This window comes from Homarus americanus, unplaced genomic scaffold (genome assembly GCF_018991925.1).
Source record: "Homarus americanus isolate GMGI-L3 unplaced genomic scaffold, GMGI_Hamer_2.0 scaffold48354, whole genome shotgun sequence".
NCBI classification, from domain to species: domain Eukaryota; kingdom Metazoa; phylum Arthropoda; class Malacostraca; order Decapoda; family Nephropidae; genus Homarus; species Homarus americanus.
The window spans coordinates 1,214,730-1,232,634 of record NW_024723833.1 but is presented as its reverse complement, the minus strand read 5'-3'; the positions used below and the strand labels follow the sequence as shown (position 1 = coordinate 1,232,634).

The 17,905-nt window shown below is 47.0% G+C and overlaps 1 protein-coding gene across 1 annotated transcript in view; it reads right to left on the bottom strand.

Moving 5' to 3' along the window:
- Positions 1–17,905, bottom strand: part of LOC121863879 (DNA-directed RNA polymerases I, II, and III subunit RPABC3-like) — a 73,300-nt gene that overhangs the window by 42,556 nt on the left and 12,839 nt on the right. Inside the window, exon 3 of the mRNA XM_042362794.1 lies at positions 6,353–6,533. Within this exon, the coding sequence (XP_042218728.1) occupies positions 6,353–6,533 (181 nt within the window). The remainder of the gene's footprint in view (positions 1–6,352; positions 6,534–17,905) is intronic.

Here is a 17,905-nt window from a genome sequence, read left to right as displayed (position 1 = left end):
AAATTCCTGACTGAACGAGTGACCTCTTGTGTTAAAGAGAGCCAAGAGGGGTTAAGAGTGCCGCAGCTTCGGCATAACCAACACTGGCACTGCACTAGTTCCCTCGTCTGTCACGCGTGGCACCGAGGCAGCAGCTGGTGATCTAAATCCTGAGGCACTGTGGCACACGAGGTGGCACAGGACCGCAGCGCCACCCTGTGTGTGTGTGTGTGTGTGTGTGTGTGTGTGGACAGAGATGGGCGGGGTGGCACACTGCGGCACTATTCTATGTCCACTACTATCACGGGCGACGTGGCAGTCAGACGGGTCACCTCCTTACCAACCACTACCACCACCACCGCAGTATCTATCACCACCTACCACCACCGTAGTACCTATCACCACCTACCACCACCACCACAGTCACCACACTACTGTTACCACCAGCACCAGCAGCGTGGCGGCCACAAGGGTCACCTCCACACTGCCTCTACTTGTGGGCCGCCCCCTCCACCCTTCTCCCCTGACCACCACCACCCATCTCCTCACTCCACCCTCCCTCACCACCTTCACCCCCACTATATAACCTCATCCCTCACCACCTCCACCTCTCCTCACCAACCTCACCCCCTCACCAGCTCACCAACACGTTCTAGCCTTAGCTGCGCTGCAGCCACGCAACCACACACCTCACCCCTGTCACAACACCTCTACCACACCACCCCCACCACACCACACTCCACCACCCCCCCCGGCCACCACACCACGCTCCCACTACTCCCACCCACAACACACCCCCAACACCCCTCCCCCCACCACACCTCGGCCACGCCACCTATCTCCCAGCAGGTAGGAATTACAGGAGGTGTGAACCATGGACAGATGGAGCAGGTGGAGACGAGTGTGTTGACCATGACCAGGAGGAAGGTCTTGTCGTCATCTGAAGGAGAGTCTTCTCTTAACACCACAAGTGCCACCCCTGCTGTCCCAAGTGCCACCTCTGTCGCCCTACGCCACCCACCATCATAAGTGCCACCCTACCATCATAAGTGCCACCCCACCATCCTAAGTGCCACCCCACCATCCTAAGTGCCACCCTACCATCATAAGTGCCACCTACCATCATAAGTGCCACCCTACCATCATAAGTGCCACCCACCATCATAAGTGCCACCCACCACTTAAGTGCCACCAATGCCACCACCACAGTGCCACCTGCCAGCATACGACCACACACACACACACACACACACACACACACACACACACACACACACACACACACACACACACACACACACACACACCTCCACAGGTCTGGCTTCCACCCCTACCACACTCCACCACACACTCTTCAGTCTACTGTATATAATATAATCGCCTTGCTTATACAACCCTCTACCACATTCCACCACAATCGTCAGTAATCTCGGTAAATTTCTCTCCTTACACCACGCTACCAGCACACGCCACCAAATTCTCATCATATTTGACCATTACAACCACAATCCACCACAATTCTCAGCATATTTGACCATTACAACCACAAATCAGCATATTTGACCATTACAACCACAATCCACCACAATTCGTAGCATATTTGACCATTACAACCACAATCCACCACAATTCTCATCATATTTGACCATTACAACCACAATCCACCACACCTCTGTTGTTTTTTGTTGAATATGGCGATTAAAAACACCACCACAATCCTCTCTATCTCTCTTCTAACCTCTTGTCTCTAATCTTTCACTCTAACCCATTCAACCTCACCTAACCTCTATCTCTAATCTTACTCCTCTCTCTCCTAATCTCTAACTCTCACTCTAACCCTATCTCTAATCTTCTAACTCATCTCATCTCCTCTAACCTCTGTCTCTAATCTTCCTTAATTCTACATTTCTCACTTTTAATCCTCACTCTAACCTCATCTCTAATCTTTCACCTAACCTCTATCTTTAATCCCTCACTCTAACCTCTTCCTAATCTTTCCTCTAACTCTATCTCAATCTTTCACTCTAACCTCTGTCTCTAATCTTTCACCTAACCCTATCTTTAATCCCTCATCTAACCTCTGTCTCATCTCACCTAACCTCATCTCTAATCTTTCACTCTAACCTCTATCTCTAATCTTTCACTCTAACCTCATCTTAATCCTCACTCTAACCTCTGTCTCTAATCTTTCACTCTAACCTCTATCTCTAATCTCTCCTTAACCCTATCTCTAATCTTCACTCTAACCCTATCTCTAATCTTCACTCTAACTTATCTTTAATCCCTCACTCTAACCCTGTTTCTAATCTTTCACTCTAACCTCTATCTCAATCCTCACTCTAACCTCTATCTCTAATCTCTCACTCTAACCTCTATCTCTAATCTCTCACTCTAACCTCTATCTCTAATCTCTCACTCTAACCTCTATCTCTAATCTCTCACTTAACTTATCTACCTCACTCTAACCTATCTCTAATCTCTCCTTAACCTCTATCTCAATCTCTCACTTAACCTCTATCTCTAATCTCTCATCTAACCTCTATCTCTAATCTCTCACTCTAACCTCTATCTCTAATCTTCACCTAACCTCTATCTAATCTCTCCTCTAACCTCTATCTCTAATCTCTCTCCACCCCCCCATCTCCCCACCCAGGATTTACAAATTGTGTTTAATAAGGAACCAAACCCCGTGAATATGATCGTGTAAATTGTAAACATAAATAAAACCCATATATTTACTTGGTACTGAACGAGGTGGTAAGACTTGGTACTGAACGAGGTGGTAAGACTTGGTACTGAACGAGGTGGTAAGACTTGGTACTGAACGAGGTGGTAAGACTTGGTACTGAACGAGAGGGTAAGACTTGGTACTGAACGAGGGTAAGACTGGTACTGAACGAGGAAGACTTGGTACTGAACGAGGGGGTAAGACTTGGTACTGAACGAGAGGTAAGACTTGGTACTGAACGAGGTAAGACTTGCTCGAACGAGGGGTAAGACTTGGTACTGAACGAGGTGGTAGGACTTGGTACTGAACGAGGTGGAAGACTTGGTACTGAACGAGGGGTAAGACTTAATTGAACGAGGAAGACTTGGTACTGAACGAGGTGGTAAGACTTGGTACTGAACGAGAGGGGTAAGACTGGTACTGAACGAGGGGTAAGACTTGGTACTGAACGAGGGTAAGACTTGGTACTGAACGAGGTGGTAAGACTTGGTACTAACGAGAGGGTAAGACTTGGTACTCAACGAGGTGGTAAGACTGTACTGAACGAGTGACTTGGTACTGAACGAGGTGGTAAGACTTGTACTGAACGAGAGGGTAAGACTTGGTACTGAACGAGAGGTAAGACTTGTACTGAACGAGGTGGTAAGACTTGGTACTGAAATGGTAAGACTTGATGTTTGTGTGAACTTATTGTAAAGAGATGGGTGTGGCTTACGTATGTCACCTACTTACTCACTCACTCACTCACCACTCACCTACCACCAATAATAATAATAATAATAATGAAAATTGAGAGTAAATAAATAACTGAATGTATAAATAAGTTTAATCTCATAAAAAACAATAATAATAACAATAAAACGGTAATAATAATAATAATAATAATAATAATAATAATAATAATAATAATAATAATAATAATAAAAATAATAATAATAATAATAATAATAAATAATAATAATAATAATAACAGGTTTAACTGGACTCGGGAGAGGAACTAACAGTCTAGTGGGTCCTCTCCGACCAATATAATCAACGGTTGCTGTTCCTGCCTTCAACAGTACTGGTCTTATAGTATCTAACACCCTATATGCTGCTGCTGTTACTGCTGCTGTTGCTACTACTGCTGTTTAAGTATTCCTCTGCTGCGGCAACACATGGCTAGGGAGAGTGAGGTCGACCAACAAGAGGAGAGTCTACCTTAAAGGAATAGTTCATGGCTGTTTTAAATTGGTCTCCATGACGACATTTTCAGAACGTGTGTGTGTGTGTTTATAGAAGACGTGTGTGTATGTGTGTGTGTACAAAAAACTGTCACCAGTTTGAGCCTGACCTGACCTGATTTTTTTCATTTATTATTTATTTTTTATTTTTTTTAGATTTACCCGGCGAGGGACTAGTTTAAGCACTCCTTGCATCCTGTGTAAGGCAAGCAAAAGCGTTTACAGCACCCAACAGGGAAGCAGTGTTCAGCAGGTCAGCTGAGGGACAATATTACGTGACAAGTGATGGACCCCCCACACACACAAAGAAAGGGCTTCACTCACGCCATCGAAGCCAATTAAACACCTCCCACAAACTGTCTCCTTAATAATAGAAAACACTAATAAACAACCGTCGCTGTGGTCCCAGTAGAGGCCAGAGAGACACTGATCCACATATATACCCTCCAGTATATTTATCAAAACAAGAGAGAAACAAAAACACAGAGCAGGAATGTGGAGGAAACTTCTCTGGGATCACTACCGTCCCGACAGATCCCTATAGAGAAGAGAGATACAGAGAGGTTGGAATAAATCAATAAAAGCACAAAAGCGATGGACAAAAGTTACTATCCATTAAGGTCCAGCAGTAAGCCGCAGTACAAACCTGGAATCACTGGATGAAGCTGGAGGCTGAGAGAGCATAAGGTCCTGGAGCTGCACTCATCTGGAATTAAGGTCACGTGCCTAATCTATACATAATACATACACATCATTCATACATACTTACATTATATACATGCACAGCGCTCAAAATAATAATAATAACAATAATACTTCTACTATTAATACTACTACTACTACTAATAATATACATATGGTTTAAATTACAATGGCAATACCTTAGAGGAGATAAAACAATGGATTGGTTTTAGCTGGTGACTTCTTTACATGACTGGACGCTGCTGTAGGTGATGTGTGATGACTTTCCTGCTGTAGGGTGAGGGTTTGGTGGATGGGGGTGGATGGATGGATAGTGGGTGGATGGATGGTGGGTGGATGGGTGTATCTAGGAGAGGCGGGTACCACTGAGATACCACCAGCTGTGTTCACATAGTCGAAGTCATGTGAACTCAGGATGGTTCTCGTGGTACCCGCCCGATGGTGGTGGTGGTAGTGGTGGTAGAATCGCCCGATGGTGGTGGTGGAAATGGTGACAGACGCCCAATGATGATGGTGGTGGTGGTGGCAGAGTCGCTTGATGGTGGTGGTAATGGTGGTGGCAGAATCAGTAAATGCTCTCCGGTAGATGCGACGACTGCTGAACTAACACATGTTATCTTGAAAGCTTGGCCACTAAATACGTTATCTTGTTCGAGAGTAATGTTATCAATATCATCTTGGAGGGTTATAACATTACTAATCCCAGTTACAAAAAAAAGAGTTGCCAAAATAAGAACAAGTAATCTTGATATCTTAAGCCTCTGCGAAGTCACTATCTTGATGGCTTTGGAGTCTGCAATCTTGAACAGCTGTTATCTTAGGTGTGATGGTCGTTGCGCTATGTCGTGCTAGTTCAAAATCTTGTTATATTGGTAAATTCGTAATCGTCTATTCTTGTTATGTTCAAAATGTTGTTATCTTGTGTTTCTTGACTCTTACAGCCTGGTGAAGTTTGTTGACCTAGTGAAGTGTGATCATGTATCGTGACCTGTATAGTCACCTGGTGAAGGTGTTATTATTACCTGGTGACCTGTGCAGGTTGACCTTGTGAAGGTGTTAGTGAGGCCACCTGGTGACCTGTATAGTGACCTGGTGAAGGTGTTAGTGTAACCACCTGGTGAAGGTGTTAGTGTAACCACCTGGTGAAGGTGTTAGTGTAGCTACCTGGTGACCTGTGCAGGTTAACCTGGTGAAGGTATTAGTGTAGCCACCTGGTGACCTGTATAGTGACCTGGTGAATTACAAGGCTTTGGGGGAGCCAAGATGGCTTCCGTCTAGACACAGGTCTAGGTGAAGCCCGACAGAAACAACATTGCCACACCCTAAAGACACTCTCCTACACACCTGTACAACATCTGACACACACACACACCTGCCCGAAGACCAGGTGTACATACAGACACACACACACCTGTACAATACAACACAGAACTTGTAATACACACATGAACTATACTACACCATGACATTAATACAGTTTTATTAATTAACACTGACTTAAACAAAAGACAATATATAAAGTATAATAATAATAATAATATGTCTAAACCGTAAACATTCTATATAATACTCTTCACTGTTGTCATATATGATATAGTAAACATTAATACTCTACCACTACATTTATTTACCCTCTCCCCCATCCTAACCACGAGAAGGGAGGGAGGAGGGGTGTTTAGGTAGGTGTGTATATGTGTGTGTGTCTACCAAGGGTACTCACAGCCTGCCGGAGGTCTCCAGTAGTCCATCGTCACCCTCAATACGGTAGATCTTGCCGTACATGACGTAGTCGAAGGGGTCGGCTCGGCTGGGTCCCGTCTCCAAAGGGTTGTACTCAGGGCCGTCGGTCGGGTAGCCATCCTCCCGGAGTGTCGTCGCCAACACCAGCCGGAACTTGTCACCTACGGGTACACAAACACTCCCTCTTAGTCTACTGAATATTATTACCTGAAGGAAAATGGTGAAGATGAGAGGGAAACAACATAGGTTCATGGTGAAAATGTGTGTGTACGACTGAGTGTACAGTATGTATGTATGTATGTATGTATGTATGTATGTATGTATGTATGTATGTATGTGAGTGAGTGTATGAGTGAACGGATGAAAGTAATGCCAACATCTTAAACAAATGGATGGTGAATAATCTCGTCATATACACAATAAAATATACCTATACTACACCATACAGCTAATTACAGTAAAACCCCCAGGTAGACCCCCAAAAAATCAACACCCATACATAATACTGTACACACACACAAGAGATATACAATGGTTCTTACATCAGGAGAAATATACATACATACATACATACATACATACATACATACATAAAATCAACTATGAAATTTTATGCAATCAATTAAACACATAAAGGTCTTTAACACACACACACACACACACACACACACTTCACGACAGAGTGGAGGAGAGTTGAGGATGATTGAGGACAGGTGAGGAGAAGTGAGGAGAGATGAGGAAGACTGACTTAACACAACCTTGAAGATAAGACATCGAGAAGACATTCCTGGGGTGATATTTGTATCGCTTCATTATCTCTGTCAGGCTGGCTAATGTGTTCTCTCTCTCTCTCTCTCTCTCTCACACAGGAGAGAGAGAGAGAGAGTAACTTGTCTGATCTGATCCTTTAAACCAATAAGTTCAAACACCCATCAGCTGGTGAACTTGTGAACGGCAGCTGGTGAACTTGTGAACAGTAGTTGGAGATCTTTTGAACAACTGGTGGGCTTGTGAACGGCAGCTGGTGAACTTGTGAAAGGCAGCTGGTAAACTTGTGAACAGTAGTTGGAGATCTTTTGAACAACTGGTGGGCTTGTGAACGGCAGCTGGTGAACTTGTGAAAGGCAGCTGGTAAACTTGTGAACAGTAGTTGGAGATCTTTTAGACAACTGGTGGGCTTGTGAACGGCAGCTGGTGAGCTTGTGAACAGTAGTTGGTGATCTTTTGAACAACTGGTGAACTTGTGAATAGAGCTGGTGAACTTGTAAGCAGTAGCTGGTAAACTTGTGAACATTAGCTGGTGAACTTGTGAACAACTAATGAGCTTGTGAACAGTAGCTGGTATACAGGTACTTGTGAACTGTAGCTGGTGAACTTGTAGACAACAACTGGTGAGCTTGTGAACTGCAGCTGGTGAACTTGTGAACAGTAGTTGGTGAATTGTGAACAGTAGTTGGTGATCTTTTGACAACTGGTGAACTTGTGAACAATAGCTGGTGAACACACCCACTGTAGCTATTCTCGTGAACACCACTGACTAACTTGTTACCTCCAGCAGGTGAACAAGTGAACACTGTTAGTACTGTACGTTGGCGTACAGAACAGGGTGAACAACAGTCAATGAACTGATGAACAAGGCTGCTTTGAGCTAGTGTACCAGGCTGACGACCGTGTGAACATCGCAGAAAATATTGCGGACAGCAGCTGGTGGAACTTGTGAACATTATTAGTGAACTTATAAACCATCTCTGGTGAACTTGTGAACATTCGTAGTGAGGCAGGTGACGTGACAGGTTGGTGAGGTAGGTAGGCCGGTCGGGCAGGCAGTTGAGGTAGGTCGGTCGGTTGGGTAAGCAGGCAAGAAAGTGGGTCGATCGGGCAGGCAGGTCGATCGGGCAGGCAGGTAGGAAGGAAGGTATGTCGAACGGGCAGGCAGACAAGAAGGTAGGTCGATCGGGTAGGTGAGGCAGGAATGCAGGTCGATCGGACAGGCAGGTAAGGTGACACAGGCAGGTGAGGTATACAGGTAAGTAAGAGCCAGACTGAGGTAACCAGGGTTAGTGTGTCTACCTATATAGCTGTGTTATCAGGTGAGGGCGGGGTTGGTTATCGCGGCGAGGACCACCTGCTACCTGCCTGCCCATTATGCCTGGCTGGCGGGGAGGCGAGAGCACGCCCTCTCCACGCCCCCGCGCACACAAAGACTCAAGACCACCCTCCCCTACCACACACACACACACACACACACACACACACACACACACAGACTGATCACTATAAGAACAGTCCAGTCCCAACCATTGTAAAATTATCAACAACGTAACCAACCAGTGTATTTCACTCCCAGTCAATCTTACTTTTTGCACTGTTACTATGTTCAAATGCCCTGTAGTTTGAGCTTCTCCCCACCTAGTTATTATATATCATATTTGTATCACTTATGTTACTTGTATATTATTTGTAAATCAAGTGACCCATTCCCCAATTATGCAACTGTATATTTTTAGCCTTCCGGCTGCCACGCTCTTTCAATACACCGCTAATTAGTATTATTACACTAGGCCAGTTTATATACAAGCTTGAGACATCAACTGACCAAAACTGAAGAAGGTTAACACTCGTGGCAAATGTCTCGAAACCTGTAAACCCCCGGATAAATCTGATCATAATGTACACAGTTCCACATTATGTACACATTCATCCACCAGATCCAAACGAGGAACTTTATTTGGGTGGATGAAGGTGGGGTGTTTTTGGACAGTCGTGTTTACTTTCCATCGGGGACAATACCTCCCACTACCACACGAGGTTAATGGTTGGTCTGCTTACTTCACGCTCTGTGGAATGACGAACACACTAGGTCCTTGTCTTAACCTGGCGATATGGGGATGTGGATGAGGGTAGTAGGTGTGGGTTGTGTGGATGGACAGGTGTGTGTGTGGTTGTGTAGATGAGGCAGTAGGTGTGTGGATAGTGTGGATGAGGCAGTAGGTATGGATAGTGGATGAGGCAGTAGGTGTGGGGTGTGGTGGTGGGTGAGGGCAGGTGGGTGTGCGAGGGTGTGGGTTGTGGTGTGTGGTGAGGCAGCAGGTGTGGGTTGTGGACGAGGCAGCAGGTGTGGGTTGTGTGGACGAGGCAGCAGGTGTGGGTGCGTGAACGAGGCAATAGGTGTGGGTGGTGGGTTGTGTGGACGAGGCAGCAGGTGTGGGTTGTGTGGACGAGGCAGCAGGTGGGCGTGCAAGGAGGAGAGCGTGGGCGGTGGTGATGGGCGGGGTGACATGCTATTTTGGTAGTGGTCAGAGCGCACCAAGCTGTACAGTGAGCTAATTACTGGCCAACCAATACCACCACCACCATTGTCACCACCACCACCGTATCACCACTGTAAACTAACTACCACCACCATTACTGTACTAACTACCACCTATCACCACTGTAAACTAACTACCGCTATCACCACTGTAAACTAACTACCACCACCATTACTGTACTAACTACCACTATCACCACTGTAAAACTAACTACCCGCTATCACCATGTAAACTAACTACCACCACCATTACTGTACTAACTACCACCGCTATCACCACTGTAAACCAACTACACCACCATTACTGCTAACTACCCACCGCTATCACCACTGTAAACTAACACACCACCATTACTGTACTAACTACCGCTATCACCACTGTAAACTAACTACCACCACCATTACTGTACTAACTACCACCGCTATCACCACTGTAAACCAACTACAACATTACTGTACTAACTACCACCGCTATCACCACTTTAAACTAACTACCACCAACATTACTGTACTAACTACCAGCTATCACCACTAACCAATAACTACCACCATTACTGTACTAACTACTTACGCTATCACCACTGTAAACTAACTACCACCACCATTACTGTACTAACTACCACCGCTATCACCACTGTAAACTAACTACCACCACCATTACTGTACTAACTACCACCGCTATCACCACTGTATATTAAGTACCAGCATCACCACTACCACCACAATACGTGTTCTCTGACATGACTGAACATTACCGGTAGTGGTGGACGCGTGGATGACATGCTTGTGTGATGTTTCTCTCTATATATAAGAATGATTTAAATTGTTTACACCGTGGGACGAAAGTGGTGAGGGGTGAGGAAGCTAGATATTGTACTGGCAGAGGAAAGAGGTGGTGTAGGTGGTGATAATGGTGGTGATGGAGTGTGGTGATGAGGTGGAGTGGAGAATGTGATAATGGTGGAGGTGGAGGAGAGTGTGGTGATAATGGTGGTGGTGATGGAGTGTGGTGATAATGGTGGTGGTGGAGAATGTGGTGATAATGGTGGAGGTGGAGGAGAGTGTGGTGATGTGGTGGTAGTGATGGAGTGTGGTGATAATGGTGGTGGTGGAGGGTGTGTGGTGATAATGGTGGTGGTGGACGGGTGTGGGTGATAATGGTGGTGGTGGAGGAGAGGTGTGGTGATAATGGTGGTGGTGTGGGAGTGTGGTGATAATGGTGGTGGTGGAGAGTGTGGGTGATAATGGTGGAATGGAGGTGTGGTGATAATGAGTGGTGGTGGTGGAGAAGTGTGGTGATAATGGTGGTGGTGATGGAGTGTGGTGATAATGGTGGTGGTGGAGGAAGTGTGGTGATAATGGTGGTGGTGGAGAGGTGTGGTGATAATGGTGGTGGTGGAGGTGTGGTGATAATGGTGGAGGTGGAGGTGTGTGGTGATAATGGTGGAGGTGTGGGGTGTGGTGATGTGGTGGTGGTGGAGAGGTGTGGTGATAATGGTGGAGGTGGAGGAGGGGTGGTGATAATGGTGGGTGGTGTAGGAGGGTGGTGATAATGGTGGTGGTGTGGGGAGGTGTGGTGATAATGGTGGAGGTGGAGGGTGTGTGGTGATAATGGTGGTGGTGTAGGAGAATGTGGTGACAGATTGGTGGTGTAGGAAGGTGGTGGTGTAAGAGGAGGGTGGGAGTGGTGTGGTGCAGAACGTACGTAGTGGTGGTAATAGTGATGGTAGTAATGATGGTGATAACGGAGGTGGTGGTAGTAGTGATGACAGTAAAGGTGGTGGTGATAAGGGTGGTGGTGTAAGGGTGGTGGTGATAAGGGTGGTGGTGATAAAGTTGGTGGTGATAAGGGTTGGTGGTGATAAGAGTTGGTGGTGATAACGGAGATGGTGGTAGTAGTGATGACAGTAAAGGTGGTGGTGATAAGGGTTGGTGGTGATAAGGGTGGTGGTGATAAGGTTGGTTGAATTGCTTAGTCAATGTTGATGCGATGTACACCCCCCCATGACGGCTAATACACAGGATCACCAGGTAACATCCACACCTGAGATACACCTGACCCACACACCTGAGACACACATGAGACTCCTAAACCTGACCACACACAACCCCACACACACGAGACACACACACACCTGAGTGACCTGACCCACACACCTGAGACACACCTGACACACCCATCACCTTACTTCACTACAGAGTATACGACGGGCCCCTCACGTGACTACAGTTGGGAAATAAATAAACACACACACACACACACACACACACACACACACACACACACACACACACACACACACACACCAGTTGCCACCAGGACTTACCGACACAAGACTCTGCTATGCGGCGTTTTGGACAATGGATAACCCGGTATCCCTGGACTGAAGTGATCACGGTAGACGATGTAGAACAAGTGATAATTACCTGACACTATCACCAAAGCCTACCACCACTTCTCAGCCAAAACACTGAGGATCTACCCCGATGATGTCCGTGGATTACGCATAAAAGACTTATTGAGCAGCGCAACAAGGCATACCACCAACAACCGCCTGTACAAAAGTCTACGTAACCAGGTCATCAGAAATCAAGTCTGCCAAGAAGACTTATTATCCCAGGAAAGTGCACGGCCTCAAGGAAGTCGGCATCGGTCAGTGGTACTCCACGGTAAAATATCTGTGGTCTCAACCGTCAGTTTCCCACTTCCTTTCATCTCACATTTACCTAGTGAGGAGGCAGCTGAGATAATTATAACCATTTTGCTACCATATGTCATACCTTACCCAGTCTTGACCTCACTCTCCTCCCAGCTTACTTTTCCCTCCCCCTCCAGTGTTCAACCATATGAAATCGCCAACAAACTCCTGAAATTTAAATCCAAACGCTCCACGACCCCAATTGACCTCCCAATCAAAATATACAAGGAGTTTGCAATCGAACTTGCCACCCCTCTCTGTTCTATTATTAATGCATCCCTCAGACAAAGCAAATGCCCTAATGAATGGAAAACCGCATTTGTCACCCCCATCCCCAAGGTCACCACCCCACAGTGGTATATCTCGAATTTAGCAAAGCCTTCGACAGAGTCCCCCACGAAAGACTAATTTGAAAGGTAGAAGCTAATGGCATCAAAGGTGACATCCTTAAATGGATTAGGGCGTGGTTACAGGACAGGAAACAGCAAGTGAGCATTAACGGCACTAAGTCCCATTGGAGCAACGTCACAAGTGGAGTTCCCGGCTCAGTACTTGGACCATTTTTTATTATATACATAAACGACATAGATATCGGCATAGACAGCAACATAAGTAAATTGCTGATGACACTAAAATAGGACGTGTTATCAAATCTGACGAGGACTCAGCAAAACTACAGGAAGATGTAAACAAATTTTTCGAATGGTCTGAAAAATGGCAGATGAAATTCAACGTCGACAAATGTAAAGTACTCAGTATAGGAGATGTAAACAGAAACCAGATACCAGATGAACAACGATGCCATAGAAATCCGACTGCGAGAGAGAGATTTAGGAGTAATGATAAGTAGGAACCTTAAGCCAAGTAAACAATGTGTTTTTGCTCGTAACAAGGCTAATAAAATACTTGGGTTCATACAAAGGAGTGTTAGTTACAAGACTAGCGAGGTCATCCTAAAACTTTATCTTGCTCTTGTGAGACCACCTGGATCACGCAGTTCAGTTCTGGTCACCGTATTACAGAATGGATATAGAATCCTTGGAAGAATTCAGAGAGAATGACAAGACTAATCGGGCATTAGGAACTTGAGTGTAGAGACAGGTTAAAACATCTTAATTTGCACTCCTTGAGAGACGTAGAGCGAGGGCGAGGCTGATGAGGTGTATAAGTGGAAGCAGAGGGCTAAACAAAGGGACATTACAAAGGTACTCAAACTATCAACCAGGAGCGAACTCGTAACAATGGTTTTAAATTAGACAAATTTAGATTTAGGCGTGAAATGTAAACACTGGTTTGGAAACAGAGTTGAATGAATGGAACAAGTTACCAAATATCATCATTAACTCGAATACGCTGAATTGATTCAAACATAGGTTGGATGCTCATATGAGCAATAGGGGTTGGGTGTAAACGGGACTGCCCAGTATGGGCCAATAGGCCCGCTGCAGTTTCCTCCATTCTTATGTTCTTATGTTCTAACGACCTCAGGCCAGTTGCCATTACCCCCATACCCAGTCTACTTTGTGAGGACTTTGTTTTTGAGTGGGCATTTGCCAGTATCTATCAGTCAATTGATCCACAGCAATTTGGCAATATGAGGACCTCCTCTACATCACACTGCTTGGTGAGCTTTCTGGATTTTCTTGCCTTGCAGAAACGTAAGACATCACTGGCCGTTGCCCTTGGACTTCAGGAAGGCCTTTGACCTTGTTGATCACTGCACTGTTATCAACTAGGCTATTGCACTAGGCGCTGCCCACCAGCCTGGTCTCATGGCTCACTGATTTCTTGGTGGACGTCGCCAAGCAGTGAGGTATCAGGGCTTGGTCTCTACATTCCAACACCTCACCGGCGGTGTTCCCCAGGGGACCAAGATGGGACCCTGTGCTTCCTCATCCTGATCAACGACGCTCTATCAGACACTCCTCACGGTGGAAGTACGTGGATGACTGCACTGGGGGTTTCAGTGGACAACACCGCACCAGACCTCCGCTCAGGCACCTGGACGGGCTACAGGCATGGACTGCAGAGAACAAGGTCACCATCAACCACAAAACCGTAGTCATGCACATCAATACCGCCACAGTGCAAGCCCCAGCAGACACAGTGGTGCCCATCCTCTCAGCTGGTGCAGTCTGCCAAACTCCTGGGTGTAACTATAGACAACAAACTTGACTGGAAGGCCCATGTAAATAACACAGTCAAGGCAGCCTCGTACCGTCTCTACATGCTACGAAGACTTAAGTCACTTGGGACACCCACGCCAGAGCTGAGGACCATCTACAACGCCTTTATTCTCCCCAAACTAACGTATGCGTCACCAGCCTGGTCGTCTTTCTCAACTCCACCCAACAACGTCAGCTAGAGAAGGTACAGAAAAGGGCCTGCAGAATCATGCTCGGCGCAGAATACTCCGGCTACACCAACGCTCTCCACTCATTATGTCTAAATCAAATGTAAGTCTGTATATTTTCAGCCACCGGCTGCAACTCTATTAATAAACCGTTTATTATTATTATCACACACACACACACACACACACACACACACACACACACACACACACACACACACCATTAGCAAGCCTAAGGTATATACACGCCCACTTTCAACACTAACAACAACCACAATAACAATAGCATTTAGTCTCACAGACAAACCAACAAAAACATGTAAACCGTAGCAAATAAAAACAAACAAACGTATATAATATAAAATAAAAATACAACTTTCAATATTAATAATAATAATAATAATAATAATAATAATGATACAGGTGTAGGTAATCAGTGAAGGTGAGTCAGTACAGGTGTAGGTGAGTCAGTACAGGTGTAGGTGAGTCAGTACAGGTGTAGGGGTGAATCAGGAAGGTGTAGGTGAGTCAGTACAGGTGTAGGCGAGTCAGTACAGGTGTAGGTGAGCCAGTACAGGTGTAGGAGTCAGTACAGGTGTAGGTGAGTCAGCACAGGTGTAGGCGAGTCAGTACAGGTGTAGGTGAGTCAGTGCAGGTAGGCGAGTCAGTACAGGTAGGCGAGCAGCACAGAGAGTCAGCACAGGTGTAGGTAAGTCAGTACAGGTGTAGGTGCAGTACAGGTGTGAGCCAGGTAGGTGAGTCAGTACAGGTGTAGATGAGTCAGCACAGGTGTAGTGAGTCAGCACAGGTGTAGTGAGTCAGCACAGGTGTAGGTGAGTCAGTGAAGGTGTAGAACAAGTGAAGGTGTAGGTGAGTCAGCACAGGTGTAGGTGAGTCAGTACAGGAGTCAGTGAAGGTGTAGGTGAACCAGTAAGGTGTAGATGAGTCAGTACAGGTGTAGGTGAGTCAGTACAGATGTAGGTGAGTCAGTACAGGTGTAGTGGTCAGTACAAGTGTAGGTGAGTCAGTATGGGTGTATGTGAGTCAGTGAAGGTGTAGGCGAGCCAGTGAAGGTGAGTCAGTACAGGTGCAGGTGAGTCAGTACAGGTGTAGGTGAGTCAGTGCAGGTGAGTCAGTACAGGTGTAAGGAGTCAGTGTAGCAGGTGGGGGAGGAGCGCTGCCAATCTTAGCCTATGTGTGTGTAGTGTCACCATTACTGAAACACCTCTGACATAAGCACCCTGGACACCACCTCCCACCCTAGCTACACCACTGACACCATCCCCAACCTAGCTAAAACAACACACCATCCCCCAACCTAGCTACACCACTGACACCATCCCAACCAGCTAGCACCACTGACACCATCCCCCAACCTAGCTAAAACCACTGACACCATCCCCCAACCTAGCTACACCACTGACACCATCCCCCAACCTAGCTACACCACTGACACCATCCCAACCTAGCTACACCACTGACACCATCCCCCAACCTAGCTACACCACTGACACCATCCCAACCTAGCTACACCACTGACACCATCCCCCAACCTAGCTACACCACTGACACCATCCCCCAACCTAGCTAAAACCACTGACACCATCCCCCCAACCTAGCTGCACCACTGACACCATCCCCCCAACCTAGCTACACCACTGACACCATCCCCAACCTAGCTACACCACTGACATCATCCCCCAACCTAGCTACACCACTGACACCATCCCCCCAACCTAGCTACACCACTGACATCATCCCCCAACCCAGCTACACCACTGACACCATCCCAACCTAGCTAAAACCACTGACACCATCCCCCAACCTAGCTACACCACTGACACCATCCCCCAACCTAGCTAAACCACTGACACCATCCCCAACCTAGCTACACCACTGACACCATCCCCCCAACCTAGCTACACCACTGACACCATCCCCCAACCTAGCTACACCACTGACACCATCCCAACCTAGCTAAAACCACTGACACCATCCCAACCTAGCTACACCACTGACACCATCCCAACCTAGCTACACCACCGACACCATCCCCCAACCTAGCTACACCACTGACACCATCCCAACCTAGCTACACCACTGACACCATCCCCCAACCCAGCTACACCACTGACACCATCCCCCAACCTAGCTAAAACCACTGACACCATCCCCAACCTAGCCACCACTGACACCATCCCCAACCTAGCTACACCACTGACACCATCCCCCAACCTAGCTACACCACTGACATCCCCCCAACCTAGCTACACCACTGACACCATCCCAACCTAGCTACACCACTGACATCATCCCCCAACCTAGCTACACCACTGACACCATCCCAACCTAGCTACACCACTGACATCATCCCCCCAACCTAGCTACACCACTGACACCATCCCCAACCTAGCTACACCACTGACACCATCCCCCAACCTAGCTACACCACTGACACCATCCCCCAACCTAGCTACACCACTGGACACCATCCCCCAACCTAGCTACACCACTGACACCATCCCCAACCTAGCTACACCACTGACACCATCCCAACCTAGCCACACCACCGACACAACCACCACCACCACCACCATCAACCACCACCATCAACCACCACCAACCACCACCACCAACCAACCACCATCAACCACCACCAACCACCACCAACCAATCACCACCACCACCAATCACCACCACCAACCACCACCACCATCACCACCAACCACCATCACCACCACCACCACCACCGCAACATCACCACCATCACCACCACCACCACCACCACCACCACCACCACCACCACCATCACCACCTCATCACCACCACCACCACCATCACCACCTCATCACCACTACCACCATCACCACCACCACCACCAATCACCATCACCACCATCACCACCGCAACATCACCACCACCACCACACCATCACCACCACCATCACCATCACCACCACCACCACCACCATCACCACTTCACCACCACCACCACCACCATCACCACTACCACCATCACCACTGCAACATCACCACCATCACCACTACCACCATCACCACCACCACCATCACCACCATCACCACTACCACCATCACCATCACCACCACCACCACACTACCACCATCACCACTACCACCATCACCACTACCACCATCACCATCACCACCATCA